Genomic DNA, 16,710 nt, shown 5'->3' with positions numbered 1-16,710 from the left:
ACAAAAATAAACACAAAATGGATTAAACTCTTTAATGTAAAACCTGAAACCATAAAACTTATAGAAGAAAACATAGTATGCTCTTTGACAGTGATCTTAGCAATACTCTTTTGACTCTGTCTTCTCAGCAAGGAAAATAATAACAAAAATAAACAAATAGGACTACATCAAAATAAAAAGCTTTTGCACAGGGAAGAAACTATTAACAAAATGAAAAGACAGCCTACTGAATGGGAGAATATATTTGCAAATGATATATACGATAAAGAATTAATATCCAAAAACTAAAAAGAAGTCATACAACTCAACATAAACAAACAAATAAGCAACCTGATTTAAAAATTGTCAGAGGACCTGAATAGACATTTTTCCAGAGAAGACATGCAGATGGCCCACAGACACATGAAAATATGTTCAATATCACTAATCATTAGGGTCAAGTAAATCAAAACCTCATGTAGATACTACTCACACCTGTCAGAATGGCTGTCATCCAGGAGACAATAAATAACAAGGATATGGAGAAAAGACAACCCTCGTGCCCTGTTGGTAGGACTGTAAATTGGTGTAGCCACTATGGAAAACAGCATGGAGGTTCCTCAAAAATTAAAAATTGAACTGTCATATGTGATAGTGAAGTAGAACAGCAATTTCACTTCTAGGTATTTGCCCGAAGAAAGAAAAAACACAAATTCAAAAAGGTATATGCACACCAATGTTTATTGCAGCATTATGTACAATAGGCAAGTAATGGAAGCAACCTAAGTGTCCACTGATAGATGTATTTATAAAGAAGATCTGGTATATAAATGTAATGAAATATTACTCAGTCATAAAAAAGAGAAATATTACCATTTGCCACAACATGGATGCATCTAAAGGGTATTATGGCTAAGTGAAATAAGTCAAACAGAGAATGATAAATACCATTTGATCTCACTATATGTGGAATCTAAAAAAAATGAAATAAACAAGCATAACAAAATGAAAACAGACTGATAGATACAGAGTACAAACAGGTGGTTGTCAGAGGGGAGAGGGGTGGGAAGGGGTGAAATAGGTGAAGAAGATTAAGAGGTACAAATTTTCAGATATAAAATACATAAGCTACAGGGATATACTATACAGCATAAGAAATATAGTCAATAGTATTGTAATAACTTTACATGGGGACAGATGGCTAGACTTATTATAGTGATCACTTCATAATGTATGCAAATGTCAAATTACTATATAGTACATTTGAAACTAACATAATATTGTACATCAACTGTATTTAATAAAAAAATACATTTCAGCATATCTGGGCTTATAGAAAGTAAGCGAAATCTCCAAACTCTCCTCTCAAATCACTCCACAACAAGTTTGGTGTGTTAGTGATTTCATGCTATAGCTAGGATTTGAGCTAAACTGAGACCTGACTTTAGTCATTTGCCTGAAAACAATGAGGGGTGAGGGAGATAATTTGGGAGGAGGACAAGCATTATCTTGTGAGATGCTGAGTCACATATGGTCTTTGTTGATTCTCTACACAAGGGTTAGTTGTCCTTCTCTGTCAAGAGGGAGATATTATTGATACTTCTACCCATGTGGAGCTTTCAGAGAAATTTAGGTGTTCAAGATTTTCAGGTTTGTTTACCTATTATTCCAGCTAGAAAGTGTCCAATTTTGCAGTTAGATCTGGGACTGATTTTTAGTATAGTCTACAATAGATGAGGATTTTCTTAAATGTTGCCATTAAAGTCTGTTAGCTTTCACAGTATGTCTTAAGTTGATATTTGGCTTCTCTGAGCCTATTACTTTCTTTATCAAATTCCCAGGGCAGTTAATCAGCTCACTCCACATTTCTTAAAATTACCATCCCTCTCATACTGTTGAAGTGTCCCAGACACCTGATAACCCAACACCTCATCATTCGTCATCATCTTTTCACAATCAACCACAGATGAAAGTCTTAGTAACTGTGATGCCACTACATACCAAGGGTTATCACTACCACATTTCAGCACAAGTTATCTTAATCTAGTATTCCTAGAAAGCAGAGCCTGAGACAAAATTTAAGTGTAATCCAGGGAGCTGGATTGAGAGACATGGAGAGTAAAGCAGGGAAAGCAGGAGAGAAAATACACAGATGAATTGTCAACTGGATAGAGATATGAGAAATGTGTTGTACGATATGGGACTGTCTGAGGGACTACTGGAAATGTGTCTTAGAAACACCCTTCTGAAGAAAGAAAGGGAGATGGATTTATTCATCCATTACTCTCACATTGGTAAAATATTTGTCCCACAAACTATTACTCTTCTCACTTCTAGGTTGTATGTGCATGAGCTCTGAATGAGTTCCATAACAGAGCTTGATGGAACATCAACAGAAAAGATGGAAAAACCTAGAGAAGGAAGCAAGAAACACACTGCACAGACCCAACGAGAACAGCTGCTAGTTTAGAAGCTGGTTTAGAACCTGTACAAAGCCAGTCACCACTGCTGTGGCAGGGATAAAAGAAACATGAGGCCAAGGAAGAATCTGAAGAGTGTCTGATAATCTCTATGACTCAGCAATTGCACTCTCAGGTATATAATCAACAGAAATGCCTACCTATGTGCAACATTATTTATAAAAGCCCCCAAATGGTAACAACCCAAAGCCCATTACCAGTGGATAAATAATGTTCAACACAATAAGGTAGATACAAAATAATACACAGTTGTTCTAATTTAGTTAAAAAATAGGTGAATTTAATCTAAGGTATTAGAGGTCAGCATAGTGGTTACTCTGGGAGATAGAGAATGTATAGAGAATGCTGTTGGTACTGTCCCCAGATCCCCCTTGGCATCCTCATGGATACTGCAAGTGTTGACTGCTACAACTTCCAGTTGTCCCCTGTTACTTTGTCAAATGGGATCATCTTGCCTGGGACCAATGCCACTCTCCCCAAAACAGACCTCAACTGATAACTGATTGACACAGGGGTGCAAAAGTCTAGTTCCTTTGCCTCAAGGTGGGACTAACTGTAATTCCGTTTTTGCTCCAGAGCTCCTTGTTCATAAGATCAAAGCAAGCTCTGTCTAAGACCACATTCTTTAGCTTTTTCCCTGTTCTAAACTATGTCCCTCGCTCCTCTTCTCCTGAGAGCACTCCTCCCCCAATGACAACACCAAAGAATTCCTGTTTCAGGCTCTTATTCTGGAGAACTAAGCTAAGAAAGAGTTGAGCAGTGATGGGATCATGTGAGGGATACATACTCTCTTGTGAGATGTCTCTTGCATCTTTGGTTAAGCCACAAAAAAGGCTTATTGGTTTGACTCACTATTTGAAGTGAATATAATATCCTACACATCAATGGCCAGATGATGGATCCTATAAATTGGTAATTTGAAAGGAAGACTTTTTTGAGAGCTCTCATCATAAACAGCTGTCATATCAGTACTTATGGGGGAATCAGATTGACAGCAGTGGCATCCCTGCATCTGGAGGTGGTAAGACATCCTTATCTCCAGAGATAGGGATGCAGGACTGAATATACAAACCTTGTTACTGTTTTAGTTTACTACCCCAAGCCCAAACTCTCTTTAGATTCTTCACCAATTAAATTTCTTTGTCTTCTCAATTCCTCACAAATTTATTGTTTCTTTATGTAAAATGTATAAAAGCTGCTTGCTTTAGCCAATCCTTAGTTCTCATTTCTATGACACCTCCGTGTGCATGAATTAAATTAACTTTCTTTTTCTTCTGTTAATCTGTCTTGTGTCAACTTTATTATTAGTTCAGCCACAAGAGCTCAAGAGGGGTAAGGGAGATATTTCCCCCTCCCTGACACTGGTAATATTTTGTTTACTGAGCTGGGTGAGAATTACGTGGGGTTGTTAACTTTGTGATAACTCATTGACATGAACATTTATGATATGTGCACTTTTCCGCATTTATGTTATACTTTAATATAAAAATGTTTAATGGAGAGAGAGATTTGTCCAAAGGGAAAGTTACACTGCTGTCCAAATTCTTGAGTTGAGAACTGCCTGCCTCAGAATCATGAATACGTCAAAATATTCCCAAGACTCTCTGTGTATTTGGAAAGTCTGCAAACACTCTGAGCACTCTCTGAGCTACTCATAAAATTCATAGGGCTTGGAAGCTACCTACAGGATTCCTACCTCCATTAACATCCTCCAAAATTAGGCATGATAAACTAGATAATGTTTGTCTGGAAAAACTGGGTTACACAGCTTTAACAAAACCTAAATCTTAGTGGCCTAACACAATGAAAGTTTATTTCTTAAGCAAAATCTACTGAGGTTTGGGGTAACTGTTCAGAGTGTTTGCCCAGGAATTCTGGCTTTTTCAACCTTGTGGAAATTCTCTCAAGATGTGCTTTTACAATCATCATAGCGCTGGAGAAGTTTGCACCAGCAATCCAATGATTCCATCTGGAAGTGATATCGGTCACTTCTGGGCACAATCCACTGGCCAGGACTATCCAAATGCGACTGCCTACCCCTTCCTTCCACATCTACAGAGAATTGAACTGTGGAGCCATGAATTTGACCTTACTTAGCCCTCATTTGTGGAACTAAATTATAGCATTACATAAAATATTACATTCTAAGTCAAAAAAAAATATGCAGAATGAGTTATAAATAAGATTATACTTCATAACTCTGTATTTTATTTAAATATATGTCTCTTCAGGAAAACACCTTCCTTGGACTCATGAAATATATTTTTCTGTTTAACTTTTTAACAGCTGGCCAATTTTCTCTGCAGTTGAACCAGCTATTAGCTTTTTGTAGAGTCAAAATTCTCTTAGTTTTGGTATCAAATTTGTATTGCCTTGTTCCATGGAAGAAATAGAAAAATCCTAGAAATAAAACAAAAGAGACTTATTACATTATACAAATGATTTCTAGGTTTAACTTTAATTCTTCAAAAATCCAAGTCATTTGTGAGAATAAATATTTTTGGTATTTTCTGTTCCAAATAACAATACTGATGTTATTCTGTGGCAACAAAATAGAGGAAATATGTATATATTCACTTACCGTCTTTCTGGAAAACAGCATCAACTTTGTTGCCAATTCCAGGAAAATCTTTTGCTATCATTTTGGGATAACCTGCATCCATGGATTGTTTATATTCATCATACCTGGTAAAAAAATAATTAGAAGTGTCAGAACTATTTGTTAAATGTGTAGCCTTCACAAAACCATTACAGGGAATTCACCAGCAAGGATGTAAGAAGACCTTTTAATTCCATAGGTCATGTGTAAAAATAAGAGGTGGGACGAAGTGAGGTAGGATGTTGGGTATACTAGAAGAGTTATAAGTTCCCTCTGAACTCCAACATCTAATTCTACTTCTCCAGTAGGTGCTATTAATGTCAAATGCAGTGAAAGATAGGTTCCTGTTGGCTGCAGCAGCTCTATGAAGACGAATGCCCTCCTTTTCACATTTTCTTTTTCAAATTCAGGTCCACATTCCCCCTGGATCTCTGGGACAGGAATTGCGTGATGATTATTGGTCAACCGACTTGGAAGCTGGACAAGCTACAGCCATTCCCAGAAAAGGCAGCTAGCCAAGGCACTGTGAGACTCATTTTTATATGATTCAATTTAGTAACTTCTCTCTATGTAGAAAGAATAGATACCCTACCATTTTCTGTACCCAGTCTTTACCTCCAGCATTTGTTAGCAACAAAGAAGTACGTTTTCCCAGTATCTTCCTCAGAAACAGCAGCATCGATGTTTTTCACAGTCCTAGGGAAACCAAAGGATCTGTAGATGTACTTGGGGTATCCGTATAACACATCTTGCCCCTTAACAGCCCAGTACTTATCACCTGCCAATCAAGAACAGGGATGAAAACACATTACCCAGGGCACCAGTAGACAGTAAGTGGATTTCCAGCTAAATGCTTAGTCTCATGTGCTAGAGGAGTATCCTGACTGCACATTAGAATCATCTAGGGAGATTTATTTTTTTTTAAATACTGATGCTGGTATCCTACCCCAGACCAATTAAATCAGTATTTTTTTAAAATTTCCTAGACAATTCTAACCTGTAGCAAGCTTTGAGAATGACTGGTTTGTGGCATTGGGGGCTTCCTTCCAAAGCCAGATGTTCAAATGACTACAGAGTTCATCGTGCCACCTCAGTGATAGAAACCTCACTTCTCCAGGTTGCCCGTGGGTTGTGGAAGTTCACACCAAGGGTATCCTAAAGGCCAGAGTGTTGTAATGACTCACAATCTGTAATGACTTGCAACCCTGGGTAGAAATCATTGAACCTGACTACAGTTCCAAATACTTGAATTTAGGCTGTGTCCAGATTCTGCATATTTACCCTTAGTAAACTCCGTGTCATATAAAACCAGTCTTACGTCTTGTAGCCAGGCTTGTACTTTTTGCTCAAGTATCCTTATTTATCCCTCAGGAATAACCAGTTTGAAACTTTGTGTATCTAAAATCCCATTTAATTTCATTATATAAGGGCTAGAAAGCCCGTTTCAAAGTTTTTGCCAATCTGAACTGTATTGAGTTCTTTGCCTTGAGTGTGTGACTGGGTCAAGTGTCTTAATGTTTGTCTGCACTATGCCAAACATACATTTGGAGAAATACTGGTGTTTGGCGTAGTGTCTTCAAAGCCAGGAGCTGATCATTGGAGCACGTTTCATTCTGATAGAATCAAAGAAGTTTACCCCATTCTATTCATGGTAGTTCAGGACTTCTCACACTTTAATGTACATACGAATTGCCTGGGAATCTTGTTAAAATTCTAGAAGGTCTGGAATAGGATCTGACAATATGGACGAACTTTGTCAGTATTATGGTAAGTGAGATTCTGAATTTCTAACAGACCCTGGGACAGTGTCAGTGATGCTGGTCTGAAGACCATACTCTGACATCAAGGATGCAGCACCCCCATCTGGCTGCCCTGTGGGGCCTCCTCTCTCAGGAGAGTTATTAGTATAAAATAGGCTCTAGGAAACCACCAAACTCAAATGTTTCTGTTCCATCTTCTCAGTTTTACTCCTGAGCACCCCAAGAATATGGAGAGGGTTTAAAATACATAAACAGTTTGCACAGAAAACACCTCCATATGTCCACATTCACAAACAGGCCATAAAATATGTATCTCCAGTCATATGCTTTTCACTTAAATTTATTCAGACATGCACCATGCAATTCTTAACTAAAGTGATAGACTCCCATTGATTTGCTAGATTTTCCAAAGTCCATGGAAATAAAGTAGCTAGTAGTCTCATATATCAGCCCAAAAGCAGAAGAAACTTTAATTCATAAAAACTGAAGGATAATTGGAAACATTACCTTTGAAAAACCGAACTTCATCTCTATTGGCAACCTCATAAGCAGCCTGAAGTCCATTTGGCAGATGGGGCCAGAAAAGAGAAATGAAATTGAGCTCAGCTTCTGGGTAGAAGGGATTTGTGCGCATGTAGAACCTGATTTGAAAGAAGGAAAAAAGTTTTTATCTAATCCATAGCAAGCTCTGGCTGTCATTCAGGTCCTTCTATTGTTGGCGCTAGTAGTGTACTCATAATGTTTAACATCTGGCTCTCCACGATGGGGGTGGGGAGGAGTCCTGGTTTGTAGCATTTGCTTATTTTCATGGTGGAAATATTACAACCACTGCAAATCAAGAGATTTGCAGTGGTGCACCACTGTATAGTGTTTCCACTATACGGATACATTAGGCATAAACCGCCTCAGGAACATAAATAAATAGTAAAATGCAGCAAAATAATTACAAAGGGATGAATTCTGATTACTTTTATTACCTTTAGTTTAAATACAATTGTAAGTTGTATAATTTAAATTTAAAGTTAATAATTTAACTTTTAATAATGCTGTTTAACAACCAGCTTGCAAAATTCTCAAAATGTAACAAACAGCTTTGGCAAGCACACCAGGGCCTAGAACACAGCACTAACATCCTACATTTAGTGCACACTTTACCTATGTCATGCCCTACCTCACAAATACCCTACAAGAGAACATTGCTTTCATCTCACAGATTAGCAATTGAGGTCAGGGAGGCGAAGGGAGGTGTCCAAGGCCATGCAACTGATAAGAGGCAAAGGTTAACTTTAAACTCAGATCTAACAGCCACTCCATTTGTCTTCCTTTGGTTGGTGGTTTACAAAGTTGACTGGGGTAACGACAAAGCATAGACTGTCACATGGGCCGACAGAAGAGTTTTCCCGATTCCAGGCCACAGGGAAGACTCTGGCCTTGGAAGTCAAATCTGACTTCTCGATCTATTCCTGCCTCTGCCTGGCTGTGAGACCTTGGGCAAGTCAGTTACTATTACTGTTTCTAGACTTAACCTTCTGTGGCTTCATGACCTGGTGACATTTAAATGATCTCAGTGTCCTTTCAGTTCTTGCAAATCCTAGACTTGGTCCTGTTCTTTGGAGTCATCCTTCAAATACTTGCTTTGACAAGCACGTCCTGCTATATTGAGAGCTTTCCTTTAAAACCAAGTCTTTCCTAGCACTCCCCACACTCTGTATGATTTATATCCATCCTTATCTTTTATACTCAGAAATAGTAAAGCACAGGATGGGAAGCATTAGGAGCCGATACACTGCCTTCTGGGGTAGATATGACCACAAAGTGGTAAAACAGCTCCAGTGACACTCCAAGAAGAGAGGTGAGGAGAAGCGAGTCTTTTAGAGCATCCCTACTTTGTATGTGCGGCAGACTGTATTATTCAGAAAATGACTATATTATTATTTTGCCTCGTCCTTTAGGAATCAGAACTGTATGCAGAGCAGGCCTATTCCTTGTGTGTGAGGGGACCTTAGCCTTCCTGAGGCCACACACTGCTGAGGGAGTTCTAGGACCCTCCTCTGAGGAGGGAAGCACATTGTGACTGCCCATATCCCCTGGCCCCCAACAGACAGGGTCCTCACGAACTCTTGGGGATTCTCCCTGCAATGGCTCCTATCTTTCTTTGCCCCCTCCCAGGGTAAGGGGGTGGGGACAGAGTCCTATTATGACCACAGGCTTTGGAAGGGCTGTCTTTTCCAGGATGATACTTAAAATGGGTCTATACAATCCTTCTCAGCATGATGGTGCTATGAAAAGGACTGATTTCTCCTAATAAAATACTGACACACTTATCATCCTAAAGAGTGACAAAAATGAGAAGAGGCCTGAAGTAGAGGTCAGAAGACCAATTACTGCTTTGTTGCCAAGGAACTCTGTGCCCTGAAGGATCTCTTTCCTTCTCTCTGCTTTACTTTACTGATCTGTAAAATAGAATTATATTTACTGACTTTCTACTTCAGTGGTAATTTTTGTGAGAATCAAATGACAGAATACATGCTGGGGAAAATGTTGTTATAAGTTCATTATGTTGTGCAAGAGCAAGCAATTGTTTACACTCAACTATAATTATAATAATGTATGTAAACAAATGTAAGATAAACAAAGTGTGAAGCATAGTAGTGGCCCATATGTACCCATAGCAGTCAGTCTTGTTATTACACATACAAAACACAAAGAAGAACTGATGTCTTACCTGTCTTTAAAGAACATCACTTCTCCCCGAATTGTAGTTACAGCATCAAAAGTTAGCTTACTATCACACACTTGTGGGGTTTGCGGGCCAATTGGCTGAGTGGGATTTTGGGAAGGTCCTAAAGGAACAAGAGATCTGGAGTTAGTTCCACCTGGCTTTGGAAAACTACATAACCAGCGAAAGCTTCTTAAAGGATAAAGCCAATGGCTGTTCTAATGACCCCTTGTCTATAATGTTTTCCTTTATACTCACCATAGATGGCCTGGATCCCACTGATGTCATCCTGAGACAGCTGAACATCACCACTGAAGATGTAGTTGGGGTACATCAAAGCCCCAATGTCAGTAGAATGAGCAAGTCCAAGGGAATGGCCCAATTCATGAGCTGCCACACGATACAAGTTATAATCTAAAAGGGATAATAAACCCATTTGCAATTATTTGAAATGTTTTCAGTTTTGAGACATTTAATTAAGAAGTAATCTATAACTCTAAAGGATTAATGTTCTTATTTTCTCAATAGCTTTTTGAAATGTATTAAAAAAATTTCTGAAGGTAAGAAGAATGCATTTATTAATAGTGAAGAGACCAGTTAAAGCCTAAATTCTATGATTACAATTAAAAAGTAAATTCAGCCAACCAAGAGTCTAGCACAGATTAGTCAGTCTTGTCAGTGGTTAGATGACACATATTATTTCACAGAGAAGAAATAGTTTTCTATTAACACAATATTTTTTCCTATTTACAGATTGATACATGCTTAATGCTGGAAATTTTGGAAAATATGTACAGCCTCTCTTCCCTTGATTTCCACATATCTTACTAACATTATTACACTTTGGTGTGTTCTTCCAATAAAAATGATTCTATGTAGATGCCCACAAGGAAAACATTAAGATTTTCAACATTTACTTACCAGAAATTTCAGAGTAGCCTATTTGTAGCCAATAAGATGTTCTTACTAACAGAAATAATTCTTCTCTTACATTTTCTAAATGAACCATTAATTTTCTAAGTGGTTGCAGAAAAATGCATACTTCTATTAATGCATTCTTTCAGTTAAGTCAACCAATATTACAATGAACCAAGAAGGTGGGTTGGGGGAGAAGGGTTGAGAGAGGCAAGATGAGCTGACTTACCTCTAAAATTGTTGGTCCACCTTTCATCTTCATCAAAATGGACATCCCCTCCGATACTTGGGCCTGGTTGAAAAGCATGAGCGAGGTTTCCACCCTGTCCATCAAAGGGAGAATTGTCACGATGATCTGCAAGAAACAAAATTCAACAAAAGTTCCTCTTGGTTCTTATTTAGGCAACCCAGGAGAGTAAGCATTAGCTTTGCTAGGAGGCCAACAGATTTGCAGCAAATGCAGTATAGTTTTCATTCTTAAGTCCATAAAATCAACACTCTTCTCAAACAAGGAAATCTAGTTGCAAAGCTGAAGAGATTCAAAGGCAGGGGGAAGTTAAGGTGAGAATACTTTCATGCTACCAGAAGAGCTTACCTCCCCTGACAAAGGATATCATTATGTCTGCTTGACCCTCAAAGACCTTGGTGAAGGTCAAGGGTGAGACACTGCTCCAGAGTTGAAAGGCTTTCTCAATGGCATGGTCCACATCTGCTCTTGACAGATCTGGTGTGTAGTTTTCAATCCTTCAAATGAAATAAAATACAGACACATCGGATTTCATTTCTGATGGATCTGATGGGAAATAGCATTCCCACTCTGGTGCTCAGTCTAATGACCTGTAGGTCAGGTGTGTGTCCTCCCACTGTGGGTTCCCCTGAGTGAGAACGAACTGAACCATGTCAGGCACCCCACATCTGGGCTGCTTCATCACATTCAGGGTTTCAGCATCTGGTTTCCCAGTCACCTTCAGCCCAAAGAATTTTTGCATTTCCTTTAGTTTTTCAACTACTGGGTCACTGCTTCTCTGTCTTTCAACTTGCTTCCCATCACTTTTCAGGTTGTAGTAGTTTTCCAGGTATTTCTGATGAAAGATAAAATTATTGAAACATTGGATGGGAAATCTTTCTAATTCTAAATATTGACAGTATAAAGTTATAGCTGAAACACAGAACTACTTTTAAAGATTGTATTTAGATTGCATGGTCCTTATTATCCTTATTATTGGTGGAAACTGTAATTTTGGAGTAGAAATTTCCCTACCATTAGTTATTATGAAATCAGAATTATAATTTGTAGAGACAAATTTGCATATTGTTCTTTTGGTTCCCTATCACTTCTAACTGGAAAAGGAGAGTCTATGCATGGCTAGATACATTTTTGGGGATAGTGCCCCTTCTGACAAAAATTTCTCTTTGTAGGGAATCCACCCTTAAATAAACTCTATTATACTGCTGTTACTCTGTTATACTGTGGAAAAATGCAAATAAAGGCTTTTGCATGTTGGGCGTGTGAAATTCAGCATTTACCTGCACTGTCTCCACATCTTGCTCTTGTGTTTCTGTAGTCGCTGCTGGGAAGCTGTGAGACTCCATGCCCCAGAGAAGTAGCAGCAGCAGCAGAGGCAGTCTGGGCATGCTGGCTTCTGTCTTCCTTCTCAGCTTAAGGAATCTGATGGCTCCCACCTCTCTGCTGCTCCAGTCTCAACTAGGAAGCTCCCTCTCTCTATATATATATACAGGGTTCTGGCACTTCCAGAAAGCCAGAGGCTGTCTGACTCACATTTCATGACATCCTCTTGATTAGCAGTGAATAACCTGAGCAATCATTACAAACGGTGACTCCAAGCAGATTACTTGGGTTTGTTTGGTGTTGCAATCTTATGATTAACATCAAACAGGACATGGGCAAAGGAGACACATCCAACATGTAAGCAGTTGTTTTCTTCAATTCATTTCTATCCTGTTTGAGAAAGACCTTATTATATCTGGAGATCACAGAGTACTCCACAGACTTTTTAAAAAGTAGACTTTGGTACTTGATCCTGCTGGTCATAAAGTGCTCCGGGTTATACACACAACTTTCTCCCCAAGCACAGGACAGAATTGCTGACGTGTATGCCCTATGGCTGTTCAGCACCTGTACTGACAGGCATTCATTTGGGAGTGGCTCTCCCAGGTTCAGTGGGGTTCCCTTCTACCTTTGCTAAGCTGCCTTGTACACTATTTTCTTAGCACCATAGTTTCCCTTAATCTTCATTCAGGCCCAAGATTTGAGAACCTTGGCTTAGAAGGTCCCCGTCCACAGGTGGGGTATGAGGTAACTCCCCACCCTGTTTAGACACTGCCCAGTGGCATCATGGGACAAATAGGATCCTTCTCTGAAACCTGTCAGAATGTAGCAGGTGAGCCAGGGGCTAGCAAAAGACCAAGTGTGAGTCTGAGGTCTTATTTTTAATCATCCTCATTCCCCTCAGTGTGAGCACATCTCTGCTCCCTGGGGCTAGGCAGAAATTATTTATTCTTTCATGTATGCATTCATTCATGTATTTATGCATTCATCTATTTCAAAGATCTTATTTAGCATCTTCTGTGCACCAGTTATGATGGAATGGGGTTAATTAATAAAGAAACATCTTATGGGACACCTTAAGATGGCTTTAACAGAAGTCTGTATGAAGTTGCACAGATCAGTTTTACCAGAAAGCACTGGGATAGGAGAGACTCTGGACCTGGTCTAGTCCTAGTTTTCTGACCTTCATTAATCCTTCTACCTCTGTCATGATTTTTGCAAAATCTTAGTGCCACCTCTAATATCATTTTTGTATTTTTCTTTAAATTTACTCTAAAAGTTTTGCCTCATTATAGGCTATCATATCCATAAAATCATAGCTTAGTGGGTTATTATTTTTGTCTGCATATTAAAATAAATACATGGCCATGTAATGAAAAATGTATATTCATTCTTCAGGATCCACATTAAAGTGTCTTGGGGCCACCAGTGGTATCTGTTCCACTCTTGGTAAGGCAAGCTGGTCTAAGTCTGTAGCTTCCTTTACCCACGCCCCACCCTCCTTCCTTGAAAGAGTTTAAATGCGACATAAAGTTGAGAAACACTTGCCTGTGTTCTTCCACATTAGCACCTGATGGTGTCACCCACCTTCCCATCATGTCAGGTTTGCTTTCTCAGGATTTTCTCACGTTACCAATTTCTGTTTTCCTCGCCACACTAAGAAACGCATCTTATGAATAAATTTTGCTTCAGTAGTTGTTGAATTGATGTGAAAGAGCTTATTTCCTCCCTAATCATTTAACCACAAGTTCCTCATCTGAGTGGAGTAACATGTGAGTTCATGGCGGTGAGAGGAATTGGAAGAAGCTCTCATGAAGATGAAACATTCTCCTTCTCACAGGCATTAGATGGAGGGTGGGGACCGAAGAACACTGGCAATTAAAGACACTCCAGCACAGGCAAGGAATATACTGAAAAGAGCTCTTTCCATTAGAGGTTGAACACAGATTGTGTATTCAAAGTCAAAGGGTGGTAGCACACCTTGACTGTTAAGGAATCTGGTCAGTGTGAAGTTGCCCCCAACTCCATTGGGGTCTGGGAAACAAGGGTCACTAGGTTAACGCAAGAGAACAGCATTGTGGCCATCTGGGATGGGGCCAGAAATTACATAAGCATCACCCTGGAAGAGTCTCATAAACTGTTCAGTCTGGCAAGAGTCTATATCTTATGGTCTGGAAGTTTTCAAACCTTGTAAACTACTGTATTCTTTAAACAAAATCTTTTTTGGAAGACCAATTTGTAAACCAGATGATAGGAGAAGTGCTCTAATGAAGGGGGAAATGGGCTGCGAGACCCATCTACATCACTCCCAGTTTGCCCCCATCCCCCTTTCTTTAACAAAGTCCCCAATTTCTAGGGAACAATGAGGGTTCAGTGCAGTGAATCTTGAAAACCATGGATCTAGTCCAAGACCCTGATTTTCCAATTGAAACTAAAGGACAGAGTAGTTGCCTACAGGTCTGGGGTCACACCTCTGCAGGGATGGGAGGACAAGAGTGGGGGAAAAGAGAAGACAGAGCCTGGACTAACAACTTTTTCTCCTGGTCTGAGTCCAGAGCTCTCGACTTAAATGCTCTAAGTGTTTTGTTACAACTTCAGATATGCTGACATGGATTGGAAACTGGATACCAAAAATAGTTTTTTGTTAAATTTCTTCCTAAAATAACAATGAATTTTAAGTTAAGTTTTGTTTAAAGCCTCAAAGATTCACATGGTCCTAAATCTTGAAATTTCCAGTTAAGTATTTATACCAGAACATGTAACTCCCAGGCTTGTGCTTGTGAGTGATCTATTTGAGAGTGAAAAAGAAAACACAGAAATCTAGAACAAAAAGCTGGTGATTAAATCCTACCAAAATCCTAGCAATGCTTGCACTGAGCATAGTTTCCAAGAAACTCAAAACATGTTAAAATTGTATTGCTCTTCACATCTGAATGTTTTTTTCTCTGGGAGCTTCTTCTTTCCCCATAATCCCCTTTTGGATGTAATTTTGTGGAAATTATCTTGCTACCCTTTTTCCTCTGGGAGAATGACAGTCTTAGGAGGGCTCTCAGAAGTATGGCTGTGTCAACTGACTCCTATTTCCAAACAGGCAAATTATTTCCACGCTGGCTGCTCTGTGGAAAGACTCAAATGTGTTTGTATTTTTCCATATTAAATTCGTTCTTGGAATTACAATTTTACTTCATATTTTTTATGCTTGGAAATTCAGCTCTTTCTTAACTTTTTATTTTATGTTGGAATATAGTTGATTAACAGCGTTGTGTTAGTTTCAGGTGTACAGCAAAGTGATTCAGTTTTTAATTTTATAATTCAATTTGAGTGTTAGATATGTTTTCTTTTTTCTTTCTTTTCTTTTTACTTTTTTTCTTGGTCCTACAAGTCTTGAAATGGCCTTTAGCCAGAAACTTTAAATATTTAATGCTGTTTTGTTTTGGGAGTAACATGAGGGAAAGATTTATCCAACCCAAAATATTTTCCCTACATATGACCACATGGTGGTATTTTGGATAACCACTGTATGCCAGACGCTTAACAGACACTTTGCACCTTTGACCTCCTCAGTCCTCGTGGTTACCCGCCAGGTAGAAATGATTGACACATCAGCCCTAAGTCACTTACTGACATGTGTCTGTGGAACTCCAGTCCACCTCCTAGCAGTCTTCATGGTGCTCTTGTCAAGAGACATGACACACACACTCTGGATATAGAAACTTTGCCTCCCTAACAGAGAGATGATGTTGTGAGATGCTAGGCTGTCTAATGTCATGTCATGTCTACAATAATGTCTCTATGCCACCACCCTGCCCCTCAGAGATGAAAGAATCTTCCTCTTAAAGCTACCACTCAATAACCTTTGCTTCTTTACCAAAATTAATAAAATTGTAGCTTATAGTTACTACCTCAGCATAGTAGGTATTTACAAATGATTGTTGAATGAACTAAGAAACAAATAAATGAATAAATAGATACTAAATGACACAAATAAAAGAGCATTTCTTGGAAGGCTCAATTGTCTGCAAAAAGTCTCATACCCATGGTTAGATTTTTATTTATTTCATTCTCCTAAGATTAAAATTATTTAAAATATCATAGGCAAAATCTGGACATATCCATTGAGTGGAGATTTTGAATGAAGTGCTGCACATTTAGTTTTGGCTATTTGCACATCATGCTATAGGCATTTATTCACCGATTATTTTGAGCATTTTAATTTGTTTGCCAATAATACTTCTCCATCTAAATATTTTATTAAACAGTCTGGAAAATGCTCACCAGGAACACATACTTGAGAGTAGCCTACAGACTTTTGCAGCTGTAGCACTCCTCTAAGGAAGTTCAAACCAAGTGTCCTGCAGGGGATAAGTGCTGCTTGTACCATGGCTCAGCCCAGACATGTTGGAACCATTCTCTCCCAGCACTCAAGTCTGCGATATGGATTTAGGATGTGTGAGGAAGCTCAGGACACCTCTATGAGATTTTGATGATGAGACAATGCCCAGACCACGACTTGCTTGCTTGTTTGGGAGTCTCTGATGTATACACCTTTGTTGCCTTCAGAACTTTTTTCTATTATTATTTTTCTTTTGAAAAAGTAAAATGTTCACTAAACTCACTAGCTTTTTATCCAGTTCTTTTTAATTCTCAACTACTCATGCCCCAATTATAATTTATTGCGATGACAGCTG

At 38.8% G+C, this 16,710-nt stretch overlaps 1 protein-coding gene across 1 annotated transcript; it reads right to left on the bottom strand.

Moving 5' to 3' along the window:
* Positions 1-3,810: 3,810 nt before the first annotated feature.
* MMP1 (matrix metallopeptidase 1) lies at positions 3,811-12,425 on the bottom strand. Its single transcript, XM_036859185.1, has 10 exons — positions 11,980-12,425; positions 11,290-11,534; positions 11,048-11,196; positions 10,682-10,807; positions 9,796-9,951; positions 9,544-9,661; positions 7,326-7,459; positions 5,674-5,836; positions 5,041-5,144; positions 3,811-4,859 (listed from the first exon to the last, which is right to left on the bottom strand). The coding sequence occupies exons 1-10, from the start codon at positions 12,085-12,087 to the stop codon at positions 4,687-4,689; spliced, it is 1,476 nt and encodes a 491-aa protein (XP_036715080.1). The 5' UTR covers positions 12,088-12,425; the 3' UTR covers positions 3,811-4,686.
* Positions 12,426-16,710: the final 4,285 nt, after the last annotated feature.

The sequence above is a fragment of the Balaenoptera musculus genome, chromosome 8, assembly GCF_009873245.2.
Source record: "Balaenoptera musculus isolate JJ_BM4_2016_0621 chromosome 8, mBalMus1.pri.v3, whole genome shotgun sequence".
In the NCBI taxonomy this organism is placed as follows: Eukaryota; Metazoa; Chordata; class Mammalia; order Artiodactyla; family Balaenopteridae; genus Balaenoptera; species Balaenoptera musculus.
The sequence above is the reverse complement of the archived record's forward strand: the minus strand, read 5'-3'. Positions and strand labels throughout refer to the sequence as shown.